Source organism: Chiloscyllium plagiosum, chromosome 23 (assembly GCF_004010195.1).
Source record: "Chiloscyllium plagiosum isolate BGI_BamShark_2017 chromosome 23, ASM401019v2, whole genome shotgun sequence".
Taxonomy (NCBI): Eukaryota; Metazoa; Chordata; class Chondrichthyes; order Orectolobiformes; family Hemiscylliidae; genus Chiloscyllium; species Chiloscyllium plagiosum.
This window is the reverse complement of record NC_057732.1, coordinates 50,920,249-50,947,783: the sequence shown is the minus strand read 5'-3', so window position 1 is coordinate 50,947,783 and position 27,535 is coordinate 50,920,249. Positions and strand designations below refer to the sequence as shown.

General features: G+C 38.0%; 1 protein-coding gene and 1 long non-coding RNA gene across 6 annotated transcripts in view; one reads left to right on the top strand and one right to left on the bottom strand.

The window, feature by feature from the left end:
• upf2 (UPF2 regulator of nonsense mediated mRNA decay) overlaps window positions 1–27,535 on the top strand; it is a 99,698-nt gene that overhangs the window by 63,461 nt on the left and 8,702 nt on the right. For 3 of the 4 annotated variants that reach the window (XM_043714146.1, XM_043714148.1, XM_043714145.1), the window contains 5 exons: window positions 796–894; window positions 4,876–4,974; window positions 5,263–5,433; window positions 13,706–13,847; window positions 18,432–18,552. In XM_043714146.1, the coding sequence (XP_043570081.1) occupies window positions 796–894; window positions 4,876–4,974; window positions 5,263–5,433; window positions 13,706–13,847; window positions 18,432–18,552 (632 nt within the window). Of the gene's footprint in view, window positions 1–795; window positions 895–4,875; window positions 4,975–5,262; window positions 5,434–13,705; window positions 13,848–18,431; window positions 19,876–27,535 lie in introns of those variants that run through there. The other variant, XM_043714147.1, reaches the window with a different exon arrangement.
• LOC122561859 overlaps window positions 12,923–27,535 on the bottom strand; it is an 18,738-nt gene continuing 4,125 nt past the window's right edge. Inside the window, exons 2-3 of one of the 2 annotated variants that reach the window (XR_006315131.1) lie at window positions 26,272–26,393; window positions 12,923–13,006 (exon numbers count right to left, since the gene is read on the bottom strand). This is a non-coding gene — a long non-coding RNA (uncharacterized LOC122561859). Of the gene's footprint in view, window positions 13,007–25,887; window positions 26,149–26,271; window positions 26,394–27,535 lie in introns of those variants that run through there. The other variant, XR_006315132.1, reaches the window with a different exon arrangement.

Sequence of the window (27,535 nt, the reverse complement as noted above, 5' to 3'; positions counted from 1 at the left end):
AGAGTTCTCGGGTACACCTGATCAGGTCCTGGGGATTTATCCACCTTTAACCGTTTCAAAACATCCAGCACTTCCTCCTCTATAATCTGGACATTTTGCAAGATGTCATCATCTATTTCCCTACAGTCTGTATCTTCCATATCCTTTTCCACAGTAAATACTGATGCAAAATATTCATTTAGTATCTCCCCCATTTTCTGTGGCTCCACACAAAGGCCACCTTGCTGATCTTTGAGTGGCCCTATTCTCTCCCGAGTTACCCTTTAGTCCTTAGTATATTTGTAAAACCCCTTTGGATTCTCCTTAATTCTATTTGCCAAAGCTATCTCGTGTCCCAGTTTTGCCCTCCTGATTCCCCTCTTAAGTATACTCCTACTTTCTTTATACTCTTCAGAGGATTCACTCGGTCAATCCTGTCTGTACCTGACATATGCTTTCTTCTTTTTCTCTAAGTTACTCTGTGGCTTTATCCTGTGTAGAATAAGTAGATAGAGGAATGTATAAGCATGATCTATCCAAGAAATAAATAGGTTGAATTAACTGTATTCTCTTATTCTTTTGTAGAATTATTCATTTGAACATATAGTGATAATTTCATTTAGTTCACCTTCAACAGAAGAGAACTTGCTTTCTGCATGCTTCTGAATGAAATACAAATAATGTTCATGTAACCTAGCATGATTTTATTTTCTATACCTTTCAGAATAAACATCTTCCCTTACTATAATCTTATGGCAGCTAATTGAGATTATTCTCTGACAAAACCTTTTGAAGTAAGAATCTTTCCCATTTTAGGATGCTTCTGAGAATGAAGATGATGAAGAAGAGGAGGAGGAAAATACAGATTACTTGACTGACTCCAATAAGGAAAATGAAACTGATGAGGACAACAATGTAAGTATGATTAGTGAGTCGATAAAGAATTGTCTAATGTGCATGCTCCTACCTTTTCAAGATAATTTAGTTTTGAACCCTTACATCAAGAGCAACAGATTTACTTTTGGATGCTTGGGTACATACGGGACATGCAGGACATATGGTATATGAGGATTTGTACAAGGCATTTGATCAAGTGTTGAGTAGGAGGCCAGCTACAAAAATTCAAATATTTCAGTTTGTGAGTTGGTTGACATGGGCAGAGAGAGAAAGGAATGATTGGCTGTTCCCTAAATTGGATGAAGGGTTGAGAAATCTGTATTTCAATAATTGGTCCTGAGACCAATTTTATTTTCAATATGTGTGACCAGTTTTGAACGTAAGAAATATCAACGTTCTGCACCCAACTATGCATTAGTGTGAATTTGGCTCAGTTGATAATACATGTTGATGTTCCTCCCCCCTCCGACTCTCAAGTTTCAGGATTCAAATCCCATTCAAGGGCTTGAACACAGACCCAGCACTGAGGTGTGCTAGCGATCAGATGCTGGCACCTTTCGGGCAAAATGTTATAAAAGGTCTTGCTCTGCAGGATGTAAAGGATCACATTTCAGAGGACTGCAGGGCCGTTGCAACATTGATCCAACATTCAACAAAAACAGACTTACCACAAAACAGGTCATCTGGTTATTGTTATGTTGCTTTTAGTAGGAGCTTGCTGTGCACACATTGCCTGGAGCATTAATAGTAACTACATCTCAAAAAGTGCTTAATTGTTGTAAACACCAAGAGATTACCAAAAGGATTATGAAAAGTGCTGTATAAATGAAAGTCTTCTCTTCCAAAATGTTTGGTTAAAAATTAGGCAAAGTGTAAAAAAAAAAGTGTTAATGTGTTGAAGAAGACAGTCGTGCACCTTTTGAGTTGGAGAAGAGTGCTTTAATACATTTTCAGAGGTAGAACAAGGAATGAGAAAATACAATTATTGGAACAACAGTGGATGAACTGAGTGACTTAGAAATTCAAATATATAATTGCTTGAATGTTTAGAGTGCAGGCAGCTAATACTAAGAGTTTTAATTTTTAAAGTTGCACATCACAGAATGATGCAGCGCAAAGGTAGAACTCCAGGTCTTCATGTTTGCACTTTTTTTTTGTAATCTGTAGAGTACAAGAGCAAGATATAAGGGCACTGCTTCAGAATTCCAATCTGCCTCACACTGCGTTATAAAGTTTATAATCTTGATTTAGGATCGGAATTTTAATAGACAAATAAATGGTTTTAGTTCTGTAAGTGACTTCTTAAAAGTGAGTCAGTTTTTTTTAAGACTTAAGCATAATCAAACCAGCAAGCATGTGACCTTAACTAACTGAATAGACAAACTTCCTGGAGAATTGATGAAATGTTTACAAAGTGGAACTTTTATGATGTATTAATAGACTGGCCAATCCACTCATCTGCGGCCGTTTGGGCTTAGATCAGCAGTACGTCATTGCAACTTAATTTATGGCTGTTCAGGTTTTCAGAAGTGTAAGAAGTCTGAAAAAGTGTTTTAGCTATTTAAGTAAATGGAATTTATCACAAAAGATAAGTTAGAAACATTTCCATCAAGTAGCCATTGTCTGTATGTCTCTGGGAGAGACATCTGGTGAGTGTGTAGAAACTTGCCTAAATGAGCTGCTTACAACCTCATCAGTCAAGTAAAAATTTAAAATTAAGGTAGGAATGATAATCCACTTGTGATGAGTCCGGTAAAGGATATTGCTGGAAAAGAAGGTTGATTACATCTTTTTAAAAATGTAAATACATAAATATAGCTTTTTTCTTTTGTAGAATAAAGTTTTGTTCCTTTGTTAAAAAAATACTCGCAGCCTCATGAATAAGTTTAGTGACTGAGCGGTGCCAGCATCTGAAACTATATAGCACACTTCAGTACTGCACTGGAGTGCCACCCTGGATCTGTGTTCAAACCCTCAAATGGGATTTGAATCCTGAAACTTGCGAGTAGAGGGGACATTAACATGTTATCAACTGAGCCAAATTCACACTAATGCATAGTTGGATGCACAAACTGCAAAAATGAATTGTGTGATCTGTCAAGTCAGGTTTTGTCTGAGATCTGACTTGTCCAGTATTGCCATCAGCTGGGATCATAACACAATTTTTGAAAAAAAATTGTAATAGCACATTGGTTTTAATTTGTGTCATTTGTGACTTTTTGTTTTTGGGATTTCCTGTTTTTCTGCTCACCATATAATTATCTTTAAACAAGAAAATTTTCAGGCAAAACCCTTGAGTGCATGAGTGGTAATGGGAAGACTGACTGCTAATATCAGCAGCTTTGGGGGCAGCTGATATCATAAATGATTCCTGACTATGAAAACTGCCCACTTCTTTTTCAATGCTACCATCATTAGATTGCCCACAAACATAATGCCTTTGTCCCTGTGCATTCACTAACTTGCTTTTCAAGATTGTTGAATATGGTTTGTTATTACCAGATTTCTACATATTTCTCTGAAACTCCCTATTAGAATCCCACTAATCCCTTCCCCGGCCACTGAAACGCCCCTAACCACAATTATGTTTGGTACTTTGTTATAATGACCATAATACTTTATTCTTTGTCATCCTCCCCTCTCTGTGTGCAGCTTTTGAGAAAGTCAGTTTCACCTTCCTTCCTTGTATGTTTTTCCTGCATTGTACAACTTGCTCAAAATACATTTGCTTCATTCCATTCCCTATATAATTCTCTTCCCATCACTGTACTGTGACCTTAAAACTGTCCATTCTTCATCTCTCTCTTCATTATTTTATTTGTGAATGTTGTTACCAGGGGATAGAGAATAGGAACAGTTGCATAGGTGCACTGGCAACTGGCTGCAGTTTCTGATCTCTTTGTCTTTCCACTGACACTTTTCTACTTAACTCATTCATTAACTTTCTCTAGCTACACATTACCAAGACTGAATTCAAAAAATTTAATTTGGAATATAAACTGTATTCCTTTGCCATGCAGTTGCCCAGCCCCCTTGCTACCCTGCTGTATCCTCAGTCTGATGAATCCAACTATTCACAGCTTGGCTTCCTACCTGAACACTGGAATTCCCATATACTCTTCATTACAAAGATTCTTTGAGATTTCCAGCATCTGCAATATTTTGCTTTTGTTAATTACAAAAATTGTCTAGTTGCATCTCTTAAGCATCTTTGTCCCTAACCAAGCTTACCTGCTTTTGAAATTCATGCTTTTTGCCAATTCTAGGCTTATTGTTCCATTGTTTTAACAGAAATTCTCTTATCGTTAACCCTCTGTGCACTTTTAACTCACCAAAATCTCAACTACAATATTCTTCAATACAATATTGTTTTTCTTCTCTCAGCTAAACTGGTTTCTGCCCCTGCAACAGCTCAAACTCACAATTGTCCGTCTTGTGATTAAATTCCTCTGTGGCATCATGCTGTCTCTGTAACCACCTTCAGCCCTGTAACTTATCTATCAGGTTTTTTTCCACCACTGTAAAACATCTCGGTACATTTCTGTGTGTTAAAATCACTGCATCAATCCAGGGGTTGCTGTTGTTCAGGTCTCTATTTTGATTTTCTCATTATAGAGCACTTGGCAAATGAGGCAGTGTCTATTTTAAATTTCCTGGTATTTAGGATTGTGAAACTAGGCATTTCAAGATTTATAGCAGACCTAATCCAAACCTTTGGGAGTATAGGTGGAGAAAAGTTTTGAAAGATGAGATTGGACGTGGTGTGTATTTGTGGATTCTGTTTCATGTGTTAAGAAGACTTTCAAATGTCCAGATTTAAGAAGGACTTTTAAACTAGATTTCTTTTTTTCAAAGTTTGAAAACAGTGTATTTTTAGGAATTGTGTTGGGTTTCAGAATCTTTTTACATATTTGGAATCAAATTTTTTGATTGTTTTATGGGATGCCAAAATTAAGTAATGTTCTCAAAACAGTGCTACATTTGTAATTTGGTTTGCAGGAGGTGATGATCAAGGGCGGAGGCTTAAAGCATCTTCCTTGTGCAGAAGATGAAGAATTCATTCAAGCATTGGATAAAATGATGCTCGAAAATCTGCAGGTACCTCGTGCATGGAAGTTACAAGCTGTGGTTTTACATTCAGAAACTTTGCACTGGAAATTTGGACTAAACTCTTTGTTCTAAATTCTAGTTTGAAGGTAACAATAACAGGAAATACAGAAAATTCATTTGCATTAGAAAGTGTTTTTAACATTTCTAGTGCAGATTAATTATGCTGTTTTAATTTAGACTACTGACAAGTGACCTCTTGGCAGCAAAGTTTAAAGTTTCTAAAAATATTTAGGAAGTACTTGCACCAAAATCATTCCTTATGCATTCTTTATGCAGCAGCGATCTGGCGAGTCTGTCAAAGTGCACCAGTTAGATGTGGCTATTCCACTGCAACTAAAAAGCCAACTGAAGAAAGGTCCTCCACCCCAAGGAGGAGGAGAAGGCGATTCAGAAAATTCAGAAACCATGCAGTTTGTGATGCTCACCAGAAGAGGGAACAAACAACAGGTACTCTACAGCTGCAAATTACAGATAATTGTCATGCAGAGACTTGGTTGGAAAGTCTGTTCATTGCCTTGGCATCCTATTCAACCCCAAGTTCATTTTCTGAGTCTGTGATTGGCCTCTGTCATCATGTTTCATTAACGTAACCTGGAATGTTGTGTGGTTCTGATCCCTAAGAAAGGACTTACTTGTCATAGAGGGAGGCAATGGAGATTCATTGGAATGATGAGACTATCCGATGAGGAGAGTCTTAAGGACATTGGGCCTGTATTATCTGTAGTTTAGAATAATATGTGATGATCTCACATAAATATACATTTTTTTTTAAAAAACGCCTTGATAGGTAAGTGTGTCTTCCCAGGCTGTGCAGCCTATAATAGCGGACACGGTTTTAAAATAAAAGGCCAGCCACTTAAGACTGTGATGAGGGTAATGAAACTTTGGAGTTCTCCTGCCCAAAGGCCAGTAGTTGCTCAGACATTAAACAAGCTCAAAGTAGAGGTTAATAGAGTTCCAGTTACTAATGATATCAAGTATTAGGGAGATAGTGTGGGAACACGTTGAGGGTAGAGCACGCTTGAGCTGAGTAGTTGTCACCTCCTATGGTCCTGAAGGTCATTCCAGTCTGACCCTGCCTCAGCCTGAAACTGTCATTCCTGCTGTTGTCACCTCCAGACTTAACTACTTCAATATTGTCTTGTGAGCCCCCATTCCACACCCTCTAACCTTCAGCACGTAAACAGTTCTACTGTTCATATGTTCTGTTCACCAGTAATTCCTACCTTTGCAGACTTGCATGGGTTCCCAGTCTCGCAGTGCTTCACATTTAAAACATCCATTCTCATATTTGAAACCCATCATCATGCTTCTCTCTATCTCTGCAATCTCCTACAATTTTAACAGACCCCTTTTCCTAAACTCAACGAGGTAAAAACAATGACTGCAGATGCTGGAAACCAGATTCTGGATTAGTGGTGCTGGAAGAGCACAGCAGTTCAGGCAGCATCCAAGGAGCTTCGAAATCGACGTTTCGGGCAAAAGCCCTTCATCAGGAAGGGCTTTTGCCTGAAACGTTGATTTCGAAGCTCCTTGGATGCTGCCTGAACTGCTGTGCTCTTCCAGCACCACTAATCCAGAACCCTTTTCCTAAACTACTCATTCCTCTGACTCTGGACTTTTATACATTTTCACATGCCTTCAACCAACTTTTATTGGCCGTGTCCAGCTGTTGGGGGCCTATGCTGCAGTTATCTCTTTGGAGTTACAGGAATGTAAGGTGGATGTGGGTGGCACGGTGGTACAGTGGTTAGCACTGCTGCCTCACAGTGCCAGAGACCCAGGTTCAATTCCCGCCTCAGGCAACTGTCTGTGTGGAGTTTACAGATTCTCCCCATGTCTGCGTGGATTTCCTGAGTGCTCTGGTTTCCTCCCACAATCCAAAAAAAATGTGCAGGTTAGGTGAATTGGGCATGCTAACTTGCCAGTAGTGTTAGGGGAATGGGTCTGGGTGGGTTGCTCTTCGGAGGGTCGGTGTGGACTTGTTGGGCCGAAGGGCCTGTTTCCACACTGTAAGTAACCTAATTTAAGAATAGAAATAGTGTTGGACCTGTGAAAAATAATTTTCGTTAAGTGGACTATTAGTTGTTTGATCAGGGCTGAAAAGCTAGAGAGATCACTTCCTGCTATCTTCCACTTTGCCCTCTGAAAGAGGCCTCATCATAGGTGTAGTTGGATGTTTCGGAGTGCTTGTAGACCTCTGCAGTGGATATGTGAGGATGGCATAAAGCTGATAGATATGGCATCATGATAGCGGATCTTCTGGCAGGAACTGTTACCAGCAGGATTGCTGGAGTGACGTTGTCATTAAATCTGTGTCTAACTTGTTTTAAAGGTTGTGCTAACTGAATTGAGAATGGATATTGTATTTTTAGTATCAATACTCTGTAAACAATATGTGGCAAAAGTGCAAACTTACTAACCAAACTGTTATGAAGATGAGTGTACTTGTATCTTTGAGAGTAAACGCTAGCAGTGACAGCACCAAGTGTTCTCAATATTCACAATGTAACATGTGCTCCAGCTACTGGGGTACTAGTTGCTGGGACATGACAAAGCAGATTTGAATTAGGCCAATCAGTTTAAATTATACCCCAAAAAATACCAAATTCCAATCAAGTTTGAATTGAGTATATTGACAATCTTTAAAAGCCAATGACACAATCCGATGCTTTGTGGAAGACCGGGGAAAATTGAACAGTTGAAAGGAGAACTGCCACCAGACCAACAGCTGTAAACTGCTGGTCAGAACTCTCTGAGAGGTACCCGTCTAGTGAAGGAGTTTGCACAGAGAAAAACCTTACCACTGACCTGGAGAGCCAAAATACCAACGAAGATAAAGAGAAGATTCGACCGCTGGCTGGTTTTAACATTTGTATTTTTCTGTAAACCTGAATTGGGAGGTCTATTGGACTAGTATTACAGAAGGGAAGGTAAAAGATATGTTAGAGCAAGGAATTGTGAATAGTTGTTAGTTAATTTTTCTCTGGTATACTTTAAGAAATAAAGTTAATTTTTACTTTAAATAGTTCTTGACTACTCGGAAATTTACAGATTACTGCACAGGATAAATCTTTTCTGTGTTGCTCGTTTTAAATTAAGCAGGAGGGTTTACACAGTGTTGTAACAATATCTCCTACATTGTCATCCAAACCATTTATGTAAAGGACAAAACGCAATGGACTAATCCTTGTGGCACAAGGCTGGTCACGAAATTCCAGCCCGAAAAATACCCTCCATCATCATCCTGTGTCTCCTACCTTCATGCTAATTTTGTATCAATCTGGCTAGCTCTCCCTGCATCCTATATGATCTAACCTTGCTAACCAGTCTACCATGCAAAACCTTGTTGAACGCTTTGCAGAAATCCATATAGACAATGTGTACCACTTTGTCTTCATCAACCTTGTCACCTCTTCAAAAGCTTGGTCAAGTTTGTGAGACATGATTTCCCATGCACAAAGCCATGTTGACAATCCCTAATCGGTCCTTGCCTTTCCAAATGCATGTAAAATCCTGTCCCTCAGAATTCCCTCCAACAACTTACTCATCATTGATGTCAGGCTTATTGGTCTGTAGCTTCTTAGCTTTTCCTTACCACCTTTCTTAAATAATGACCCCACGTTTGTCTCCCTCCAGTCTTCTGGCACTTCACCCAAAGCTGTCAATGATACAGATATGTCAGTAAGGGGCCCAGTAATCTCTTTCTTAGCTTCTGGGATATACCTGATCATATCCCAGCGATTTATCTATCATTACACGTTTTAAGACCTCCAGCACCTCCTTTTGTCATGAGGACATTTTTGAAGACATCACTATTTATTTCTGTAAGTTTCCAGCTTTCAGGTTTATTTTTGATTTTCTGTTGTGTTTTTCCCACTGGTTGATTTTGTTTTGTGTGTTTTAAATTAATCTCGGAAATAAAACTCATGGATCTAAATCAGACGATACAATTTTATCCATTTGCAGCTGAAGACCAAATTACCTGATTTTATTCAGCTAAATCTTCTCATAAATAGTTCAAAAACAAAATCACAAGGTGATTATGGATAATAAAAATCATTCTACTCATCTCGGCTCATTTCTCCAGAAGCCCCTTAACGGCAGTATCTGGTTTATCTTAACTAGTTATGGGATTTTTGTTTCCATGGTCTTTTTGGATTTTTGAGATATGAGAGAGAGATATATTAGCCCTGTGGTCTAACTCTTCCTGATATTAGCCCTGTGGTCTGCTATTTCCCTCTGTTTAAGACAACTTTTTAGATTTACCTCTTCTTTATTACATTTAAGAGGCATTTGGATGGGTATATGAATAGGAATGGTTTGGAGGGTTATGGGCCAGGTGCTGGCAGGTGGGACTAAATTGGGTTGGAATATCTTGTCAGCGTGGACTGGTTGGACCGAAGGGTCTGTTTCCATGCTGTATATCGCTATGACTCTATTTACAGTATCACATATTATCTTTAAATTAGTTTTCAGATGTCTTTTTTTTCCAATTCTCTGAAATGTTTCAGCATTTTCTAAACATAATGGTGTTATGCAAATATTAATACCTTTCTAAAAGAGATGATGAGAATGCCAAGTTCTCCATTCTTCCTAACTGAGATCTGTAAAGTTGGAGATCAAGTTAAATACTGTTCACTGTATTTTGACCAGAGTTTCAGTGTTTCATTTGCACTTGGTGAACCAGAATTGACACTGTACTAGAGAGGTGTTCTGACCATAGAGCTAAACAGTTATTGCAACTTCCTCTGGCTTGTAATTTATTAGTTTTGCTATATACATGCAGGTTTGTTCTATCATTCAGACATTTTATTCGCCATATTGATTGCTTTGCTAACGTACTAAGATTTCTAGTTCTTGCCTTAAAATGAACAGCGTGCAAAATATAATTTTGAAAATATTTGTCTTCTGAAACAAGTGGTTGGTTGTTCAGATTTTGACAGTTTGCTTCAGAGGCTGGTTAGTTACGTAATGAAGTGAAATACATGGGAGGTGTATTGTTTATAGCAGGTTAAAAATTGACCCACAATCACCAAAGAGGACAAAAAGGTTCAGTCATTACATCTGAACTGATTATGACGCCTACTTTTCAGTGTTGTCATGACCAGCCTCATAATTTATTATATTGAAGAATCAATCTGTGGGCTGCAAACTTTCAGCACGATGCTGTTAACAACGAAGGATAGCATTGATTAAAAATAATCTGTGAATAGTGATACTTATTTTGCTCTTTATATTTAAATATTAGAAAAAACCTAGCAGACTGTTCATCTGAAACATAGGTGGTGTTTTGAAGCCTGTTGTAGGTTAAATTGTAACAAAAATGCATGCATTGGGTTTGTGGTATTGGAGTAATGAATCTGTGCTTTGTTCTAAAGGAGGTTTCACTGTTTTCTAAAAGGGTGGATTCTTGTTGGCAGTAATGAGAAAATTCCTGTTCAGATTCCAAAACATTGAACAACACACATTGCGTATTAAATTATATTTTAACTGGATCAAAAAAAGGTCTTTTTGTCAACCACCAAGAAAGCTTTGAGAAACAATTTCTCTTTCTAGTATACTAGAAATTATGGATTGGGGTGGGTCTGCTCCTCAAGTTTTATTGTGGAAATCTCAACATAAAATAAAGCCTGACATACTGCAAGAGGTTGGCGTGCATGCCTTTGTGTGCCAATGTCTCTTAAAAATAACTTCCTATTTAATCCAATAATGTATGAAGTGTAAGGGTAGGAGTCATCTGGGAAGACTGTCATGTGTAAGTGCCTCTCTGAACCCCATACCATCCTGATTTGGAACTGGATTGTCGTTCCTTCATTTTAGTGGGTCACAACTGGATATTGTACCTTCTTCACATGAATTGCAGCAGTTCTACATGACAGCTGCACCTTCACCTTTTCTTTTGTACAATCCCTACAGTGTGGAAATAGGTCATTCAGCCCAGTGAGTCCACACTGACCCACTGAAGAGCACCCCACCCAGACTCATCCCCATCCCCTTACCCTATCCCTGCATTTCCCATGGCTAACATACCTAACCTACACATCCCTGAACACTACGGGTAATCTAGCATGGCCAATCCACCTAACTTGCACATCTTTGGAATGTGGGAGGAAACCGGAGCACCCTGAGGAAACCCTCGGAGACACTGGGAGAATGTGCAAACTTCACACAGACAGTTGCCCAAGGGTGGAATCGAATCTGGGTCCCTTATGCTGTGAGGCAGCAGTGCTAACCACTGAGCACCTCAATGGGTAATACAGAGGAACCTTGATTATCCGAAGGACAAAGTTGGGGAGTTTTCTGTTCCATTAATTGAATTCTAGATAATCGAATGCTGGATAATATAGATTAGCCAAGCATCAGGACCATGTGATCTTGCTGAATAATCCGATGTTCAGATAATCGAATGCTGGGTACTCGAGATTCCTCTAAATGCTGAAGTACACACACCCAGCAACAATTTTAAATCATCCATGGAACTGGATCATCCATATACTGAAGGAACTGAATAGCTGTCAACATCATTGCTGTCAACATCTTTCACCATGTATCTAGCTCCTAATAGCCTCCTCTTAAAAAGCCCATTAAAATCGATTTCTTAAATTACATTTCTTGGATCCCCTCTAATTTCTATTCAGGCTGGCTGATGTTGTGATGCATTAAAGGACATGTGTCGGCATACTTTTTTTTTCAGGGTAATACATCCTGCAAGCAGTCATTATATCCTTGATTTGGAGATGCTGGTGTTGGATTGGGGTGGACAAAGGTTAAAAATCTCACAACACCAGGTTATAGTCCAAAAGGTTTATTTGGAAGTGCTAGCTTTCAAAGCGCTGTTCCTTCATCAGGTGACACGAATTGTTAAAGCTCACTTGAGAATGTAACTGTAAAGAAGTTCTGGAATTTATATATGAAAGAACTGAAACTAACATGTTCATTCTAAAAGACGAGCAACTTAACAAACAATCCAATCTTTTTCAATGTATAATTTCAGTTACATCACATTGTAAACTTTTGCTATAAATTCTGTGTCTGAAGATCTTATAACTCCACAACCACCCGATGAGGAGCAGCGCTCCGAAAGCTAGTGCTTCCAATTAAACCTGTTGGATTATAACCAGGTGTTGTGTGTTTTTTAACATTATATTCTTGCAGAGTCATTGTGGCTGTTAAGGAGGTTTCAACAATGTTTGCTATAAATGCACAAGCAGTGTACCAAAGAACAAGTCACAAGTTTGAGTGTTAGATTATTCGAATGTTGATGAAAGGTGGCAGTGTCTCAAGTCATGCCACTTGTTTACATCAAGTCATGTGCTACAGATAGGATGGTTTGTTCTAAGTACCGGGGTGTATGCTGTTAAAAATCAAAGATCAGTTTACCAGGAATCTATAGACACAAGCTTCATTTTAAACTGCTCAATTTTCAGATGAAAATGGAACAAAAATCAACAGAGGAGAATGTATACCACTAAGTTTCAACTGTCTGCATGTGGATTACCTGAATACATTCTAATGAAACTTAACTGAACGCCTACATACCATAAGGTGGAAGACAAATTATTTGTTTTTGCCACTGGAGCAGCTGCTGATAACGCAGACTGAAGTGCTTGATAGATTTATCATTCAGATTTCCCCCTCTCTTCATCTTCATTATTATCTTGCAATTGGCAACTGCTGCTGCCTCTGCTTCTGTAATCGTCCTTACCATCATTCAGATGTCTTTGTAATGTATTAGCCTATAGCAACTATCTCTGAGACATTGCTGCTGTCATTGCACTCCAACTGTGATTGTTCTCCCAATGCAAATGCACTTTTATTTAAACCAATTATATTTAAAGCTACAAGATTTATTTGAATGATGTAGGTCAGGAAGCTTTTGTGTTCACCTCGTTCGCAAGTTGGCTAATGTGTAAAAGTCAGGGTGATGCTTGGGTGATGCCTCTCCTCTTCCGCAGCTATTATGAAGATTCATTAATTGCAAATTATCAAGGGCGTCCAAAATAATGGAATTTTATCCCTGTAACAGAAAAGGAAAGGAAAAAACAGTTCTGTGGAAAATTACTGTCAGACATGAATATAATTTACAGATCACTTGGGAATCCAATTAAACCCAGAATAATCACTAACCTCAGCTATTAGACTACAGTATACACCATCAGTAAAACTCACTGACCTATTGGTGTAAAGTTTTCTCTATCTCTTACGAGCTTATTTTTGGCTGCTTTGAAGTAGACAAATCTGGACTAAATTCTCACAGAAATTGGGTTGTGATTTTTGCCAAATAAGTTTGATGTAAAACCTTGGCTGTGAAGGAAGAATAATTAAAATTGATTTGGAGATGCCGGTGTTGGACTGGGGTGTACAAAGTTACAAATCGCACAACACCAGGTTATAGTCCAACAGGTTTAATTGGAAGCACTGGCTTTCAGAATGACGCTCCTTCAGCGCTCCAAAAACTAGTGCTTCCAATTAAACCTGTTGGACTATAACCTGGTGTTGTGTGATTTGTAACTAATTAAAATTATAACTAATTAATGTTGACTTTTAACCCAAGTTGAGTTATTTTTGCAGCAGATGAAACACATCATTTGTCAAGAAACTGTATAGTTTCAGAACACAGGTTGTAATTCTGCAGAAAACGATTGTTAGGCTTTGCTATGTCATTAACCATCTGTGTAAAATCCATTTTCTGACCGTTTAAATTCTTTTTATCCAGTTTAAAATACTGAACGTACCAATGAATTCGCAGCTTGCTGCAAATCACTGGAATCAGCAACAGGCAGAACAAGAAGAAAGAATGCGTATGAAGAAGCTGACGCTCGATATTAATGAACGGCAAGAACAGGAAGATTACCAGGGTAAGAAAGTGGGAGGAAAGAGCTTGCAGTAATTCTGGAGTGTTTGTCATTAAACTAGAAAGTGATCGGAGCAGTCTTTCTGCAACTAAAAATAAATGTTTTGGTTTATAATCTATTATGTATATTGGTACATCCATTATGTCTACGCTGCACTGTCAGCTGAGCTGAGATTTGGGACTGTGCTAACCTGTTTCCAGTTTGCAGTATTCACAGCTTCAGGAGTTCAAGCAAATATAATCAGGGCTGATTTATTCCAACTGGCACACATGTATTTGCCAACTGGTTTACATGTTTCCCAATCTTGCTTTGAGTTAAACTTTGATAAAACTGTTAGTGATGATTGTCTAGGAAGTAGGAATATGGCTTGAAGTTACTGAATTCTAGTCTTTGTATCATATAGTTATGCATGCAATTTTGTAGGAAAAAAGTCTGCATAACTGAAAGCCTGTGATGGCGCATAATCATTAATAACTGTACAGATCCCAAATGTAAGCTTTAATTGTTTGGAACTTCAGCTGGAGTCTATCAGCATAGGCAGGAGAAGCTCTTAAAATCAGGGAGAAGAATTTAATTTATAATATTGCCTACATGTTAAAAGATCTGGCCAGGTGCCTTGTGCGATTGCAGCACAGGTTTGGAACGCAGATTTCTCAAACTGTGCTGTGGTTTCCTACAGTCAGGAAACTCTGGGAACACAAACAACCTGTTTGAAGTGGATGTGGATGTACAGGAACATTTTCTGCAGCTAATGCCATTGGAAAGTTCTAGCAAAATGGAAGACCTTGCTCCATAGAATCAGTCATTCAGCACAAAAACAGACTCTTCTGTCCATCCCGTCCATGCTGAATATAATCCCAAATTAAGCTAGTCCCACCTGCCTGCTCCTGGCCCATATCCCTCCAAACCTTTCCTATTCATGTACTTTCCAGATGTTCATGTTTTACCTGAAATAGTATTCTGTAAAGTATTTCCTCTTTAAGTATTTTGGTGAGGTTAGAAAAATACACTAAATCTTTAGAAATTTGGAAACAATTTTCAAGTAAAATTTGTTTAAGGAACAAGTATGTTTCAGGTTCTTTAAATACTTTGTCAACATTTTGAATATAATTTTAGCATTTCTCTTTTTCTTGTGATCAATACCTATTTTTTAATCACTTCAGGTTGCCATCAGACTGTGTGCACATAGTATTAAATGTAAATGTAATTATTGTTATAACCTGAAAATAGATGTAATATTTGAAACAGCTATAGATTTGAAAAGTTTGAGAAAATGTTAACAGTTGCAATTTTGCACAGAACTTGATCTATACAATGAATTATGTATGTCCAAGTAGATTAACTTCAATTTTGTTTTCATTAATTCCTGGAATGTGAGCATTACTAGAAAGGCCAGTGTTTGTGCATTCATGGTTGCCCTTGAGAAGTTCTACAATCTGCTTCTCTTAGATCACAACACTACCAAGTTTCTCCTTGTCAGCAAACTTTGAAATTGTTCCCTGTGTGTCAAGGTTTACTTCATTAATGTATATGAGAAAGAGCAAGATCAGTAATACGTTTGTTTTAATTTGAGTGCATAATGTGCAGTGCAGTGCTGTACCATGCTTCACTGATATATTGGGAATACCTAATACAATACACTACTTTAGGATTTATTTGCTCATCATTGTATATTTCCACTATTCATGTCATTTCCAGTGTTACGACAAGTTGAGTGGGTAAAACTCACTCTTGTTGAAGCAGGGTTTACTCATTTGCTCAATCAGGGTAAAACTGCTAATTTAGATTTGATAGAGTAATCTCGAACACAAATATGGCTGAAATCATTCCACTGTTTACATAAAGAAATGGTCACTTGGGAAAGGTGTCCGAAGCTGATACCTTTCACCTCAAGGAGCTTCGGCAGGGTTGGTAAGGTCCTAGGGAGTGTTGCTGAACAAAGACCTTGGAGTGCAGGTTCATAGCTCCTTGAAAGTGGAGTTGCAAGTAGGTAGGATAATGAAGAAGGCGTTTGGTATGCTTTCCTTTATTGGTCAGAGTATTGAGTATGGGAGTTGGGAGGTCTTGTTGCGGCTGTACAGGACATTGGTTAGGCCATTGTTGGAATATTGCGGTCGGGGAGTCCAGAACTAGAGGGCATAGGTTTAGGGTGAGAGGGGAAAGATATAAAAGACACCCACGGGGCAACGTTTTCACGCAGAAGGTGGTATGTGTATGGAATGAGCTGCCAGAGGCTGGTACAATTGCAACATTTATGAGGCATTTGGATGGGTATATGAATAGGAAGGGTTTGGAGGGATATGGGCCGGGTGCTGGCCGGTGGGACTAGATTGGGTTGGGGTATATGGTCGGCATGGACGGGTTGGACCGGAGGGTCTGTTTCCATGCTGTACATCTCTATGACTCTGACATACTGAATAAAATGAGGAAGAAAAGGAATTGAGACAAAACAGAGGAGGAATAAAGAATGAAATGCAAGAATATTTAAGTAATCTTTTAAAAATCAAGCACTTGTTTTCATGAACTTAAAAGTTATGACTGGCAACATGCAGGATGTTTAAGTTGGAGCCCGCAGAGCTTCTGCTTTGATGTTTTGATGAACTCCTGTGCTATTAAAATTCTTCTGTGTTGGGCTTGGAGGCACAGGGTCTTGTAAATAAGTAAGATCTCACATTATTTGAACTATTTTTGGCAGTGGTTAGATGAAACATTGCTAAGCTTATGGACACTTTTTTGAACATAGCATGTTACCAGTCTTGGCTTTGAGATAACAACTTAATGTTATTAAATGATTTTATTAAATTACTTGAATTATTGCACAATTAATTAGATAGACAGTTTCTTACAAGATTTCAAATTGCTCCTCTTTCACTTTGTTTCAGCATTCCTGCTTGGAAATGTTATTTATTTTTCCTTATTTGTTCATTAGGACACCGAAAGGTGTGGAGAAACATATGCAAAAACAATGCTGAGAAATATGCTGCCTTGAACCAGTTTAGACAAATTGCTTTTCCCCTCTCTCTGCATGTAGGTCCTCAGTCCATTACACACTTAGTTTATTTACCTCAATCTATAATACTCTGAATCTTAACTGATGGATGCATAGCAAAACACACTTCGCCACTGAAATTATTGTGTACGGTCAGTTAGTTATCCTCCTGAAAGTTAGAGAGCAGTGAAACTTAGAAGGGATTTTCCAGCTCCTCAAAGTGACAACTTGGAGTATTGTTTCACTGGTAGCAAATCTCTTCCCTTCCTACCACCATCTCTATTCCTCTTGCCTACTTGGATGGTGAGTGCTGTCAGGCGATTCAAATCTGCTGTAGATTTATTTTTGCATAAAAATGGCATTATATTCACTAGCGCCCTGTGAGACTTGGACTTGGAAGTAACAATATGCTTAGTCTCCCAAGATGTATTTTTGGATTTTTGCAGAGGCTGGCTGTGTTCAACCTGTCAACACCTTTCCCAAAACTATGTTGTATAGAGCAGTCCGAAGTCGTGGGAGCCAGAGACTTTTAATCTCTAATCGTAGAATCCTCTGTTTGGACAGGAAGAGTGCCACTTGTGTTACATCATAGACTCCTTTCTTAAAAGAAAAGGGGAATTTCTCAACCACTACTGAGCACAAGCTTAAAATTCAGTTATATCGTTATAAGTGATTTATTCACCCCATTGGTTAATTTAGGCTTGAAAACAATTTGGTTTCAGCTTTGTACGTCACGCGTGCATTGATTTGGTTCAAACCTGTTTCAAATTGGCTGGAAAAAGTGTTCAAGCAGCCAACAGGATTGACACCACCATTGATCCAAAACTACAACCTTTTTGCTTTTGTTGGTGTGGAAAATTGGAAGAATTGATTTTTAGCACAGGGGCCATTCACCATCTAGGTTTTGCCTTGGTTTCGACTTGCTCTGTGAAGCAATAATATTGTATTATTGATGACAATTCTGAATAGATACATGTTGTTAATGGAAATGCTTGAATGGTTAAAAAGCCCTAGTGCTTCTCTGTTTCTTTTGCTGCTGTTTGAATAGGCAAGAACATGAGCCCATAGCTTCTCGAGGAGAGAGATAAAACAAAACTATTCAGTCGGTTCTACCATAATGCATGTTCTTTAATGTGAATTGCCTTATGCGATTGAAGAATTTAGACCATTACTAGTAAAATGCAAACTTTCCTAACCTGACTTGGCTATACCATGATTCCTGCGCCATTAGTTTACCTGGCATGGCTATTGTGCGGTTTTCTTATAACACAAATTCGCACGAGAACAGGGCTATCATGTTATATCAGAACCAACTGCCTAATTTAATCCTTTCTGATTCAGCAGCAGTAATTTACTTGTCCTTATCCTGAAAATCATAATTGAAGTATAATTGAAGGAATCCTATAGTTAATACAAGGGTTAAAGCGAGAGGAACCTTTATTTATCAACTTTACATATTGAGCATTTTTCTTTTTTGGTGCCTTAACTTCCTTTGTCCCACATTTTCAGCTAAATGAAAATTTTGGAAGCACTAGAAAATGAGAATAAACCTTTTATGTTGCAATGTTTCTCCTAATAATTTTAAATTATTGTTACAGAGATGTTACAATCCCTGGCACAGCGTCCAGCTCCAGCAAATACCAATCGTGAGCGTCGACCACGGTATCAGCATCCGAAAGGAGCACCAAATGCTGATCTCATCTTCAAGACAGGGGGGAGGTAAGGGTGTTACAACCCTCCAAGAACTCTGCGTTCCTCCCACTCTGGCCTCTTGTGCATCTCCCACTCCCTTCACCCCATCGTTGGCTGCCATGCCTTCAGCTGTCTAGGCACTACACTCTGGAAATTTGTTATTAGGCCTCTCCGCCTCCCTCTCTTCCTTTAAGATCCTAAAAACCCAACTCTTTGACCAGGCTTTTACTCATCCTTCCAAATATCTCCTTTGAACATTTTTTTCCCAGATTGCACATCTGTGAAGGGCTTTGGGACAATTTAATGTGCGAAAGACATTACAAAAATGCAAACAGTTATTGTTGGATATTATTGTATTAAAAATGAGCATGCTTCTCAACAGGTTACTCAGAGTATTTTCACCCTGGCATGCAGAAACCCTTGCTTCTTTGGGTGAATGATTTTATTTTTAAAGAAAATATATATTAAGGAGGTTCTGTAAAAGAGTATTAAATTATTGAGATTGATTGACTGAACACAACTGAGACTAAATCTAAACACCTTGATAACATTTCACTTTAGCTCATCATTCTGAGTTGTACAGAAGAAGTCTAAATTTCCCTCAAATTTTCCTTCTGTCTGCAGGCAAATGTTTGTATTGCTTCTTGGCATTTTACCCACAACAGAACCAATGTGGAACTGGTTTTGTCAAGTTATAGTTACGGATCTATCCATGGAGCACTTAGGTTAAGAGCTCTTTTAAACCTTACTCCACTACCCAGGAGTTCATGGCAATGTTGTAACAAAAATACTTCTTGCTAATTATGGTTAATTGGCCTTATTTTAAACTGTTATGCAGGGGTGATAGAATGCATGTTATCAAGTAAGAAGTTCTTTGAATTTGCATTCATCAAACAATAAATATCCCAAGACAAGTGACTTGGCACTTCAGGTCATGTCCATTTTCACGAGCACCCTTTTTAATGCCTTTGTTTAAATAGGATATAGCTATATTTTATTTAATGATTATGTTTGTAACATCTACTGCAGGGTTCATTCAATTTTCGGTTTGAAGTATTTTCAATCCTACTCAATCTGTCATGGGGTGCAGGGATGGTTGTGTATTCATGTTCATTTTGCTGCCACTTTACACTTAAGCTGTGCAAAAAGAGCTTGTGTCTGAATGCCAAACTTCATATAGGCATGGGAGAGAATGATTAGAACAGGCAAAGGGTACTTTTACTATCCTTGTCTGCTATTGTAAAGGATAATCGAGCATTGACATTGTCTTAGATTGTGGGAGACATAGCAGTTTGGATCAGTAATTGGCTTGCTGAAAGAAAACAGAGGGTTGTAGTTGATGGAACATGTTCATCTTAGTGTCCAGTTACTAGCGGCGTACCGCAAGGGTTGGTGTTGGGTCCACTGCTGTTCGTCATTTTTATAAATGACCTGGATGAGGGCTTAGAAGGGTGGGTTAGTAAATTTGCGGATGACACTAAGGTCAGTGGAGTTGTGGATAGTGACGAAGGATCCAGTAGGTTGCAGAGAGACATAGATAGGATTAAGAGCTGGGCTGAGAGGTGGCAAATGGAGTTTAATGTGGATAAGTGTGAGGTGATACACTTTGGACGGAGTAATCGGAATGCAAAGTACTGGGCTAATGGTAAGATTCTTGGGAGTGCAGATGAGCAGAGAGATCTCAGTGTCCATGTACACAGATCCCTGAAAGTTGCCACCCAGATTGTCGGTTGTTAAGAAGGCATACAGTGTTTTGGCCTTTATTAATAGAGGGATTGAGTTCTGGAACGAGAAGGTTATCCTACAGCTGTACAAAGCTCTGGTACGGCCACACTTGGAGTATTGTTTACAGTTCTAGTCACCGCGTTATAAGAAGGATATGGAAGCTTTGGAAAGGGTGCAGAGGAGATTTACTAGGATGTTGCCTGGTATGGAAGGAATGTCTTACGAGGAAAGGCTGAGGGCCTTGAGGCTGTTCTCGTTAAAGAGAAGAATATTGAGAGGTGACTTAATAGAGACATACAAGATAATCAGAGGGTTAGATAGGGTGGACAGGGAGAGCCTTTTTCCAAGTGTGGGAACGGCAAACACGAGGGGACACCACTTTAAAGTGAGGGGAGATAAATATGAGACACATGTCAGAGGTAGTTTCTTTACTCGGAGTAGTAAGGATATGGAATGCTTTGCCTGCAACGGTAGTAGATTTGGCAAGTTTAAGTGCATTTAAGTAGTCATTGGACAGACATATGGACGTACATGGAATAGTGTAGGTGGGATGGGCTTCAGATTAGTATGACAGGGCGGCGCAACATCGAGGGCCAAATGGCCTGTACTGCGCTGTAATGTTAAATGTTCAGAGGTTTAATAGATTTTGGATCACCTTTACTGACTCTCTTCAGACTCGGGCAGTGGCTCTTGCAAAGTTATAATGTGGCAACTCCAACATACCACATGAGGTGTCAATTTTCAGGACCGACCATTATGATTAAGAAGAAGCAGGTTCAAGAGGTAACAGCATATACTTCATATGTGCAGTCGCTATGTAGAGCAAATCATTTTGGTGAGACTGAAAGTCATCAGGTGCTAGTAAACAGTATTTCAGCATGAGGGAAGAAGTGAGCTAAGGAAGAGGGAAGTAGGATTTCAAGGTAGAAAGCAATTGTTTTGATGCTACTCTGCACTGATTTAGTCAAGCTTTCTACTTTAATTTGGAGTGTGGATTTATGCTGTATCTCTGTACACAAATATACAATGTAATTAGGGGAAGCAGAAGTATGAGAGAATGTGTTCTGTGCCACTTTGCCTTATTTTGGGCAGTAAATTATAGAGTGGTCATTCCAAAGATTAGCAGGTTATTTGCCCAGTACTTTGAGGGAAGAGTGTGACATAACAGAGGCTACAAAGACCTCCAGAATGTTGGTGGGGTGACTAAGGCTTGTGTGGTTTCAATCTCTTTGAGGAAGTAATGTCCAGTTGAATTGTGTAGGTGTGCTTTAAAAGATTATTATTCTAGTGAAGAGTTTGCTTTGTTCCTTATGAGAACAAATAGGCTCAACTTGATAAAAATAGGGGGGTAGACTGACTATAATTTCAGGCGACAATAATGGAAATAATGATCTATGATAGTATTTGATTCACTGTGTTAAAATATTTCTAAGTATTAGTTCAATATGTATTTTGAAAAATAAAAATAACTTCGCATTTTTTTTCTATAATTGTTTCGAGTTGTGTTGCATTGTCCCTTCAAGTCTGATTTTCAGTATCTCAATCAGAATATTAGACAAATGTAATGGAAAAATAATTTGCTAAGCAGTGGCCATTATGGAGATATGAGAGTTGTGCCACACAGAATTGAACAACAACAAATGTTACACCGGTGTTCATTTTTAAAATTCCAATATGAAAACAATAAAAAATGTATTTGCGAATTCTTTTTGGTTTTGTTACAGATGAGTTTCTAGAATATGTAGAAAAGAATAAAATTAGTGAATGCTTGAAAAGTCATGACATAATCAAAGATATTCATTTGTGAAAGGCATGTTACATTGATTAACTTGAGACATCAAATAATTTAGATAAATGTAACAATGTGAATATTTCATAAGAATTTTCAAAAGACACAGTAAGGTATTACCTAAGAGACTTGCTATAAATTAATTGTATACTAAAGACAACATAATTGAATATTGGGGAACAGAAAGCAAAGAGTATGGATAAACTAATGTTTCTCAGATTGAGAAGACATGGGTAATGGAATATCACAGATGTACCTGGAGTCTTTCCATATATAAAAGTTGCTTGATCTTGGATGCCCTGAATGATGATGCTGAAGTATTAAATATCAAATTTAATGGGGAATATGGCAAAATGAATAATGTATGCTAGTGCAGTGGTTAGCACTTCTGCCTCAAAGTACCAGGGACCTGGGCTCAATTCCAGCCTTGTGTGGAGTTTGCGCATTCTCCCCATGTCTGTGTGGGTTTCCTCCAGATGCTCCAGTTTCCTATCATCCAAAGGTGTGCAGGTTAGGTGGATTAGCCATGGGGAAAATGCCTCGTCATTTCCAGAGATGTGCAGATCAGGTGGATGAGCCATGGGAGATGCAAGGTTACAGGGATAGGATGGAATCTGGTATTCAGAAATTCGTTGCAGATTCGATGGGCTGAAAGGCCTCTATCTGAACTGTCAGGATTCTATAGTTCTATTCGTGGAGTAGCAGAAGTATTTAATATCGGGAAGAAGCATAGTAACAGGAAATATACTGTCAATATGCATGAGTGGAACAAAAACAGTGGGTACACGTTCAATAAATCTTTTAAAGATAGAAGTCAGGTGCAAATGATCAAAAAAGGACAAGTGAAATTCTTGATTACAGGGAGATCTTGGAAATAAAACCAAGTAGTAATGAATTTATGCAAGGCTTATAACATGGGTATTGCCTGACTGCAAAATTGACTACAGTGTTGAGCAGAAGTATGAAATTATGCTTGTGAAGGTTGGTTGACAATTGAAAGCCATGGTTATGGGACATCTGGTATACACGTTAAAAACTAAAAGATGCTTATGAGGTTAAATAACAAAATTTTGTTCTGCAAGCAAAATGGGCAAAGACTTGAGCTTATTAGTAGACAGAAAGTAACATAATCAATGCGCAATACTTTCCTGGTGTTCAAGAATTAGTACTGGAGATGATCCTGTAGTGTTGGATTATTTAGCATTATCTGGAACTTGATTTGTAGATTGACATGAACTTGCAAGCAGAAACATTGAATGCAGTTCTATTCAGGACGTACAACTCAAATCAACTTGAGCAAATTTCCTATGTTCCTCTGCTCTTTTTTTTGATGATGGAACAGAGCACGAGATTTGCTGACAGCTTTATACTTTTTATGATGTTGAGGAGTTGTGAAGAGGAGGAGAAGGGAAACTTGAGTAGTTACGTTTAGACATCAACTAGCAGAGGCGCGTTTGTTTTTTTTCCTGAAATGGTATTTAGGGGAATTAGACCATTTGCAAATATAGTCAGACTGGGCTTTGTTTTTTTTAAAAAAAGCTAAAGCCACTGAATTAACATTTTTGTTTTGTCAGAAATGGTTTTCAGAGGCTTTGCTTCCCTTAAAAAAAAAAGCCAAGTTTACATTACTCGTTTTAAAAATATAAGTTTACAGCACCAGGTTAATCATCTCTGGGTCAGCGAAAAAATCCTGCAGCAAAAACTGCAGAAAGTGTCTGGAAAGCTAAACCATAAATAACAGACAGACAAGTCTTTTGTTCAAGATGCTTACTTAGAGGTCTGTGGATTTAATTTATGTGTTAATTTTTGTTTGATTCTTGCTGTAATATGCAACAGAATTCAATCCTGTTGTGTTTTGCACAGTGTTTGAACTAAACATATTGTAGCTACAAAGTATTTTCATGGAGGGAATTGTCTTTGTCTTTTTCATTGGTATGTCTTGTAGTCGCACAAGATTGTTTCCTCATGTGCCTGTTGTCTTTTGACTTTTTATTTCACTCTGAAGTTCTGCCTTACAATGAAGTCGTCTGACTATTTGAAGTCAATTCTCTTTCATCAACTTCAAAACTGGTTCAATTTAATATAGTTCCATCAAAAATTGAACATTGCCAAAATACTGTCTACATTGAAAAATCTTGCTGGCTTTTATTTTGGTTCCTTTTCACCTCCTTACCTGTTTTCTACAAAATTAAGCAGCTGTTTTCATTTAATGTTTAATTTTATATTGAATTGTTTTGAGTTATATGTGTTTTGTAACCTGGTCAAAATATCTAAAAACAGTTTTCTTTTGAAAATCATATCCAGTTGTGTAATTCAGGAAATTCTAAAGGATTATTTGAGCACTTGGAAGTATACAGGCACCATGTCTGTATTTATTGACCTGATCTTTGCACATTTTTGCTGGTCAAATTCAAGTCTGGTTTCACACTATGGAAGGAAGTTATTGCAATAAAATGATTTGGTATCTGGTTTATCCTATTTCTGTTTCAAACGCAAATAATTTCAAGGAATGCAGTGTTGTAGTGGTAATAAACCAGAAGCCCAGCTAATACTCTATGGAGATGGGAACAAATCCAATTTGTCAGGAATTTAAATTCAACTCCTAAAAATCTGGAGTTAAAAGCGAGTCTCAAAAATGCTGACTGTGAAACTTATCTTTGCCATTAAAAACCTATCTGAGTCGCTAAGGTCCTTCAGGGGAAGAAAACAGCCATCCTTACCCAGTCTGGTCCTATACATGATTTCAGACTCAATAATGTGGTTGACTTCTTGCTGCCCTCTGAACTAGCTTACCAAACTACTTAGTTCAAGAGCAATTAGGGATGGGGAGCAAGTATTGGCATTGCCAGAAATACCTGTAAACCATGAAAGAATAAATCAGAATAAGCTAATGTCACTTGTTGAAGTAGAGTTTTGTTGTTTTCTTTCCAAACAATACACCATTTATTCCGGCATCTCTTGTTCTTGAATATGTGTAATATCAGAATAGCTTTAATGCGCTGAAAATTCAGAAGCAAACATGGTATGTGTCCATTTTTGAAATTGGCATGATGAATGCTACTGGAGAATACATTTTTCTTAAGTTAATTAGACCAGTTCACAAGCCATTCACTTTTCTGATGAGATATATCCAATCTGTCTGATAAAATGGGAATCCAGTTAATTTATGATACTAAGGTTTTGCAAGACTGCAGTCCTTAGTTGCATTGCATGTCCTGTAAATAATGTCAAAAATGCCGAGGAGCATGCTATCTTTGCATTTGATTTTTTTTTTTGTGACAGCATCATACAACTAATTGTAGAAGTCTAATAAAAAGACAGGGAAAGATTCAATGGCTACATATTGAAGTACTGATTCAAGTTGTGCTGTTTATTAGAATTGTTTGTTTTCTTCCTGTCCCCCTCCAAAAAAGAATTTTTTGTTGACTATAGATGTATACCTTGACCATGAATAGCTTCTCATTTTGATGCTGGTTGTGATTTTTCTTTAAGTACTGGCTGCAGGTGAAGTTTCCTCCATAACTCAGCTCTCTCCATAGCTTTATACTCAGGTTCTCTTGTTTTAATAAATTAATAGACTCCCATTGATTAAAGTTATGAAGGTGCTTTTTTTCCCCCCCACAGTTGAAGAACAGACCCTTTTAGTTTGCACAATGAAATGCTCCAACAATAGCAAAATGACGTCAACGCTATCAGGCATCATGATGAATTTTGCAAGATGAATCACTAGTTTGGTTTTATGTATGTTATTATTTAGGTTCAGTCGCAAAGAAATGCTTGCTATGGTGATAATGAATGGCCAGGTTCATAAAATTCCCAATAGGTTCTAATTCTCTATTTTTGAAAAAATACAGTAACCATCATATAACACTGCATTGCAGGATCTATAAAATATCTATTTCTGGAGGTTTTATGGAGAGATCTCTGGTATAGTGATAGGAGCAATTCCATATGCAGGATTTCCCTTTGACCGATTTTTGGAACATTTAAAAAATCAAAGAAAATGGTACCTGCTTCTGGAAATAGACAGTAGGCTCTATTAAGCAGAAATAACGTTAGCTTTTCAGTTTAGATCCGTTATTTGACTGTAAAGACTAATTGATTCCCACCTGTGAATATATGACAAATTAAACCTACGTTTATGGATGCCTGAAGGATCCCATGCTCAAAGATCATTAAAAGATCTCAAATCCTTTACTTTGGCTTGGAAATAATTTTAGCAATGTTATTACCGTGTCTCAGTCTTCTCTTTCTAGTACATTAGGATCCGAAGAACAGTCACCAATAGAACTTGCTTTTAATTGTCTTGCATGTTAAGATGGCTTCTTCTAACTTCTTGATTGACTATTGCTACCTGCAACGTGAGAAATCGTTGAACTTAATTATAAAAATAATTTGTGGAATAATGGATAGATGACAATACAATATTGTTGAGGGTGCAACAACAAAACTATTAAAGCTTCACAATTATTATTTGAATTTTGTTAAATAACCAGCTGTTATAAATGTTTGCTTTTTAATTTCAGTTTTAGAAGCAAAAGTATTTGTTGATGAACTCTATCTTATTATTGACTGATATCTGCTTCCAGGATCTTGCAGCCAATTTTTCCAATATAAAATAGCTCTGAATCTTGATTCAAATATTATAATTTAACTTACAGAACTTAGTTGAATATAAACAGAAGTGTAATGCAAACAAAAATCCACTTTGGGTGCACAGTCACTATAATTGACAAAATGCTAAAACATCTGTGGAGAAGACAGATGAGTTAATATATCAGCTATGATGTGTTTCACAGCTAAAATGTTTGCTCATCTCTCCATTGACACTGCCTACTGAGAGTGTTTCTGCTTCATTCTGTGAGCATTTCTTTGGGTCTATAATTGGTGAGTTTATAGATGTGTACTGATAATTGCCATACTTGATTCCTCATACTTCAATCATGAACTTCACATGTATAATGTGGGATTCTGGCCAAGCAACACCAACATTCTGTCTCTTGTGAAGGCCAGTCCTTTTACCTTCTGGCAGAGCTGGTGAACCAACATTTTAATAAACACATAGGAGGTTATGCGATACCCTGTCTAGTTGTTAATAATGCTAAGCAGTAGCTGGTGCAAATTAGAACATAGAACATAGAACAATACAGCACAGAACAGGCCCTTCGGCCCACGATGTTGTGCCAAACATTTGTCCTAAATTAAGCACCTATCCATGTACCTATCCAATTGCCGCTTAAAGGTCACCAATGATTCTGACTCTGCCACTCCCACAGGCAGCGCATTCCATGCCCCCACCACTCTCTGGGTAAAGAACCTACCCCTGACATCTCCCCTATACCTTCCACCCTTCACCTTAAATTTATGTCACCTTGTAACACTCTGTTGTACCCGGGGAAAAAGTTTCTGACTGTCTACTCTATCTATGCCTCTGATCATCTTATAAACCTCTATCAAGTCACCCCTCATCCTACGCCGTTCCAACGAGAAAAGGCC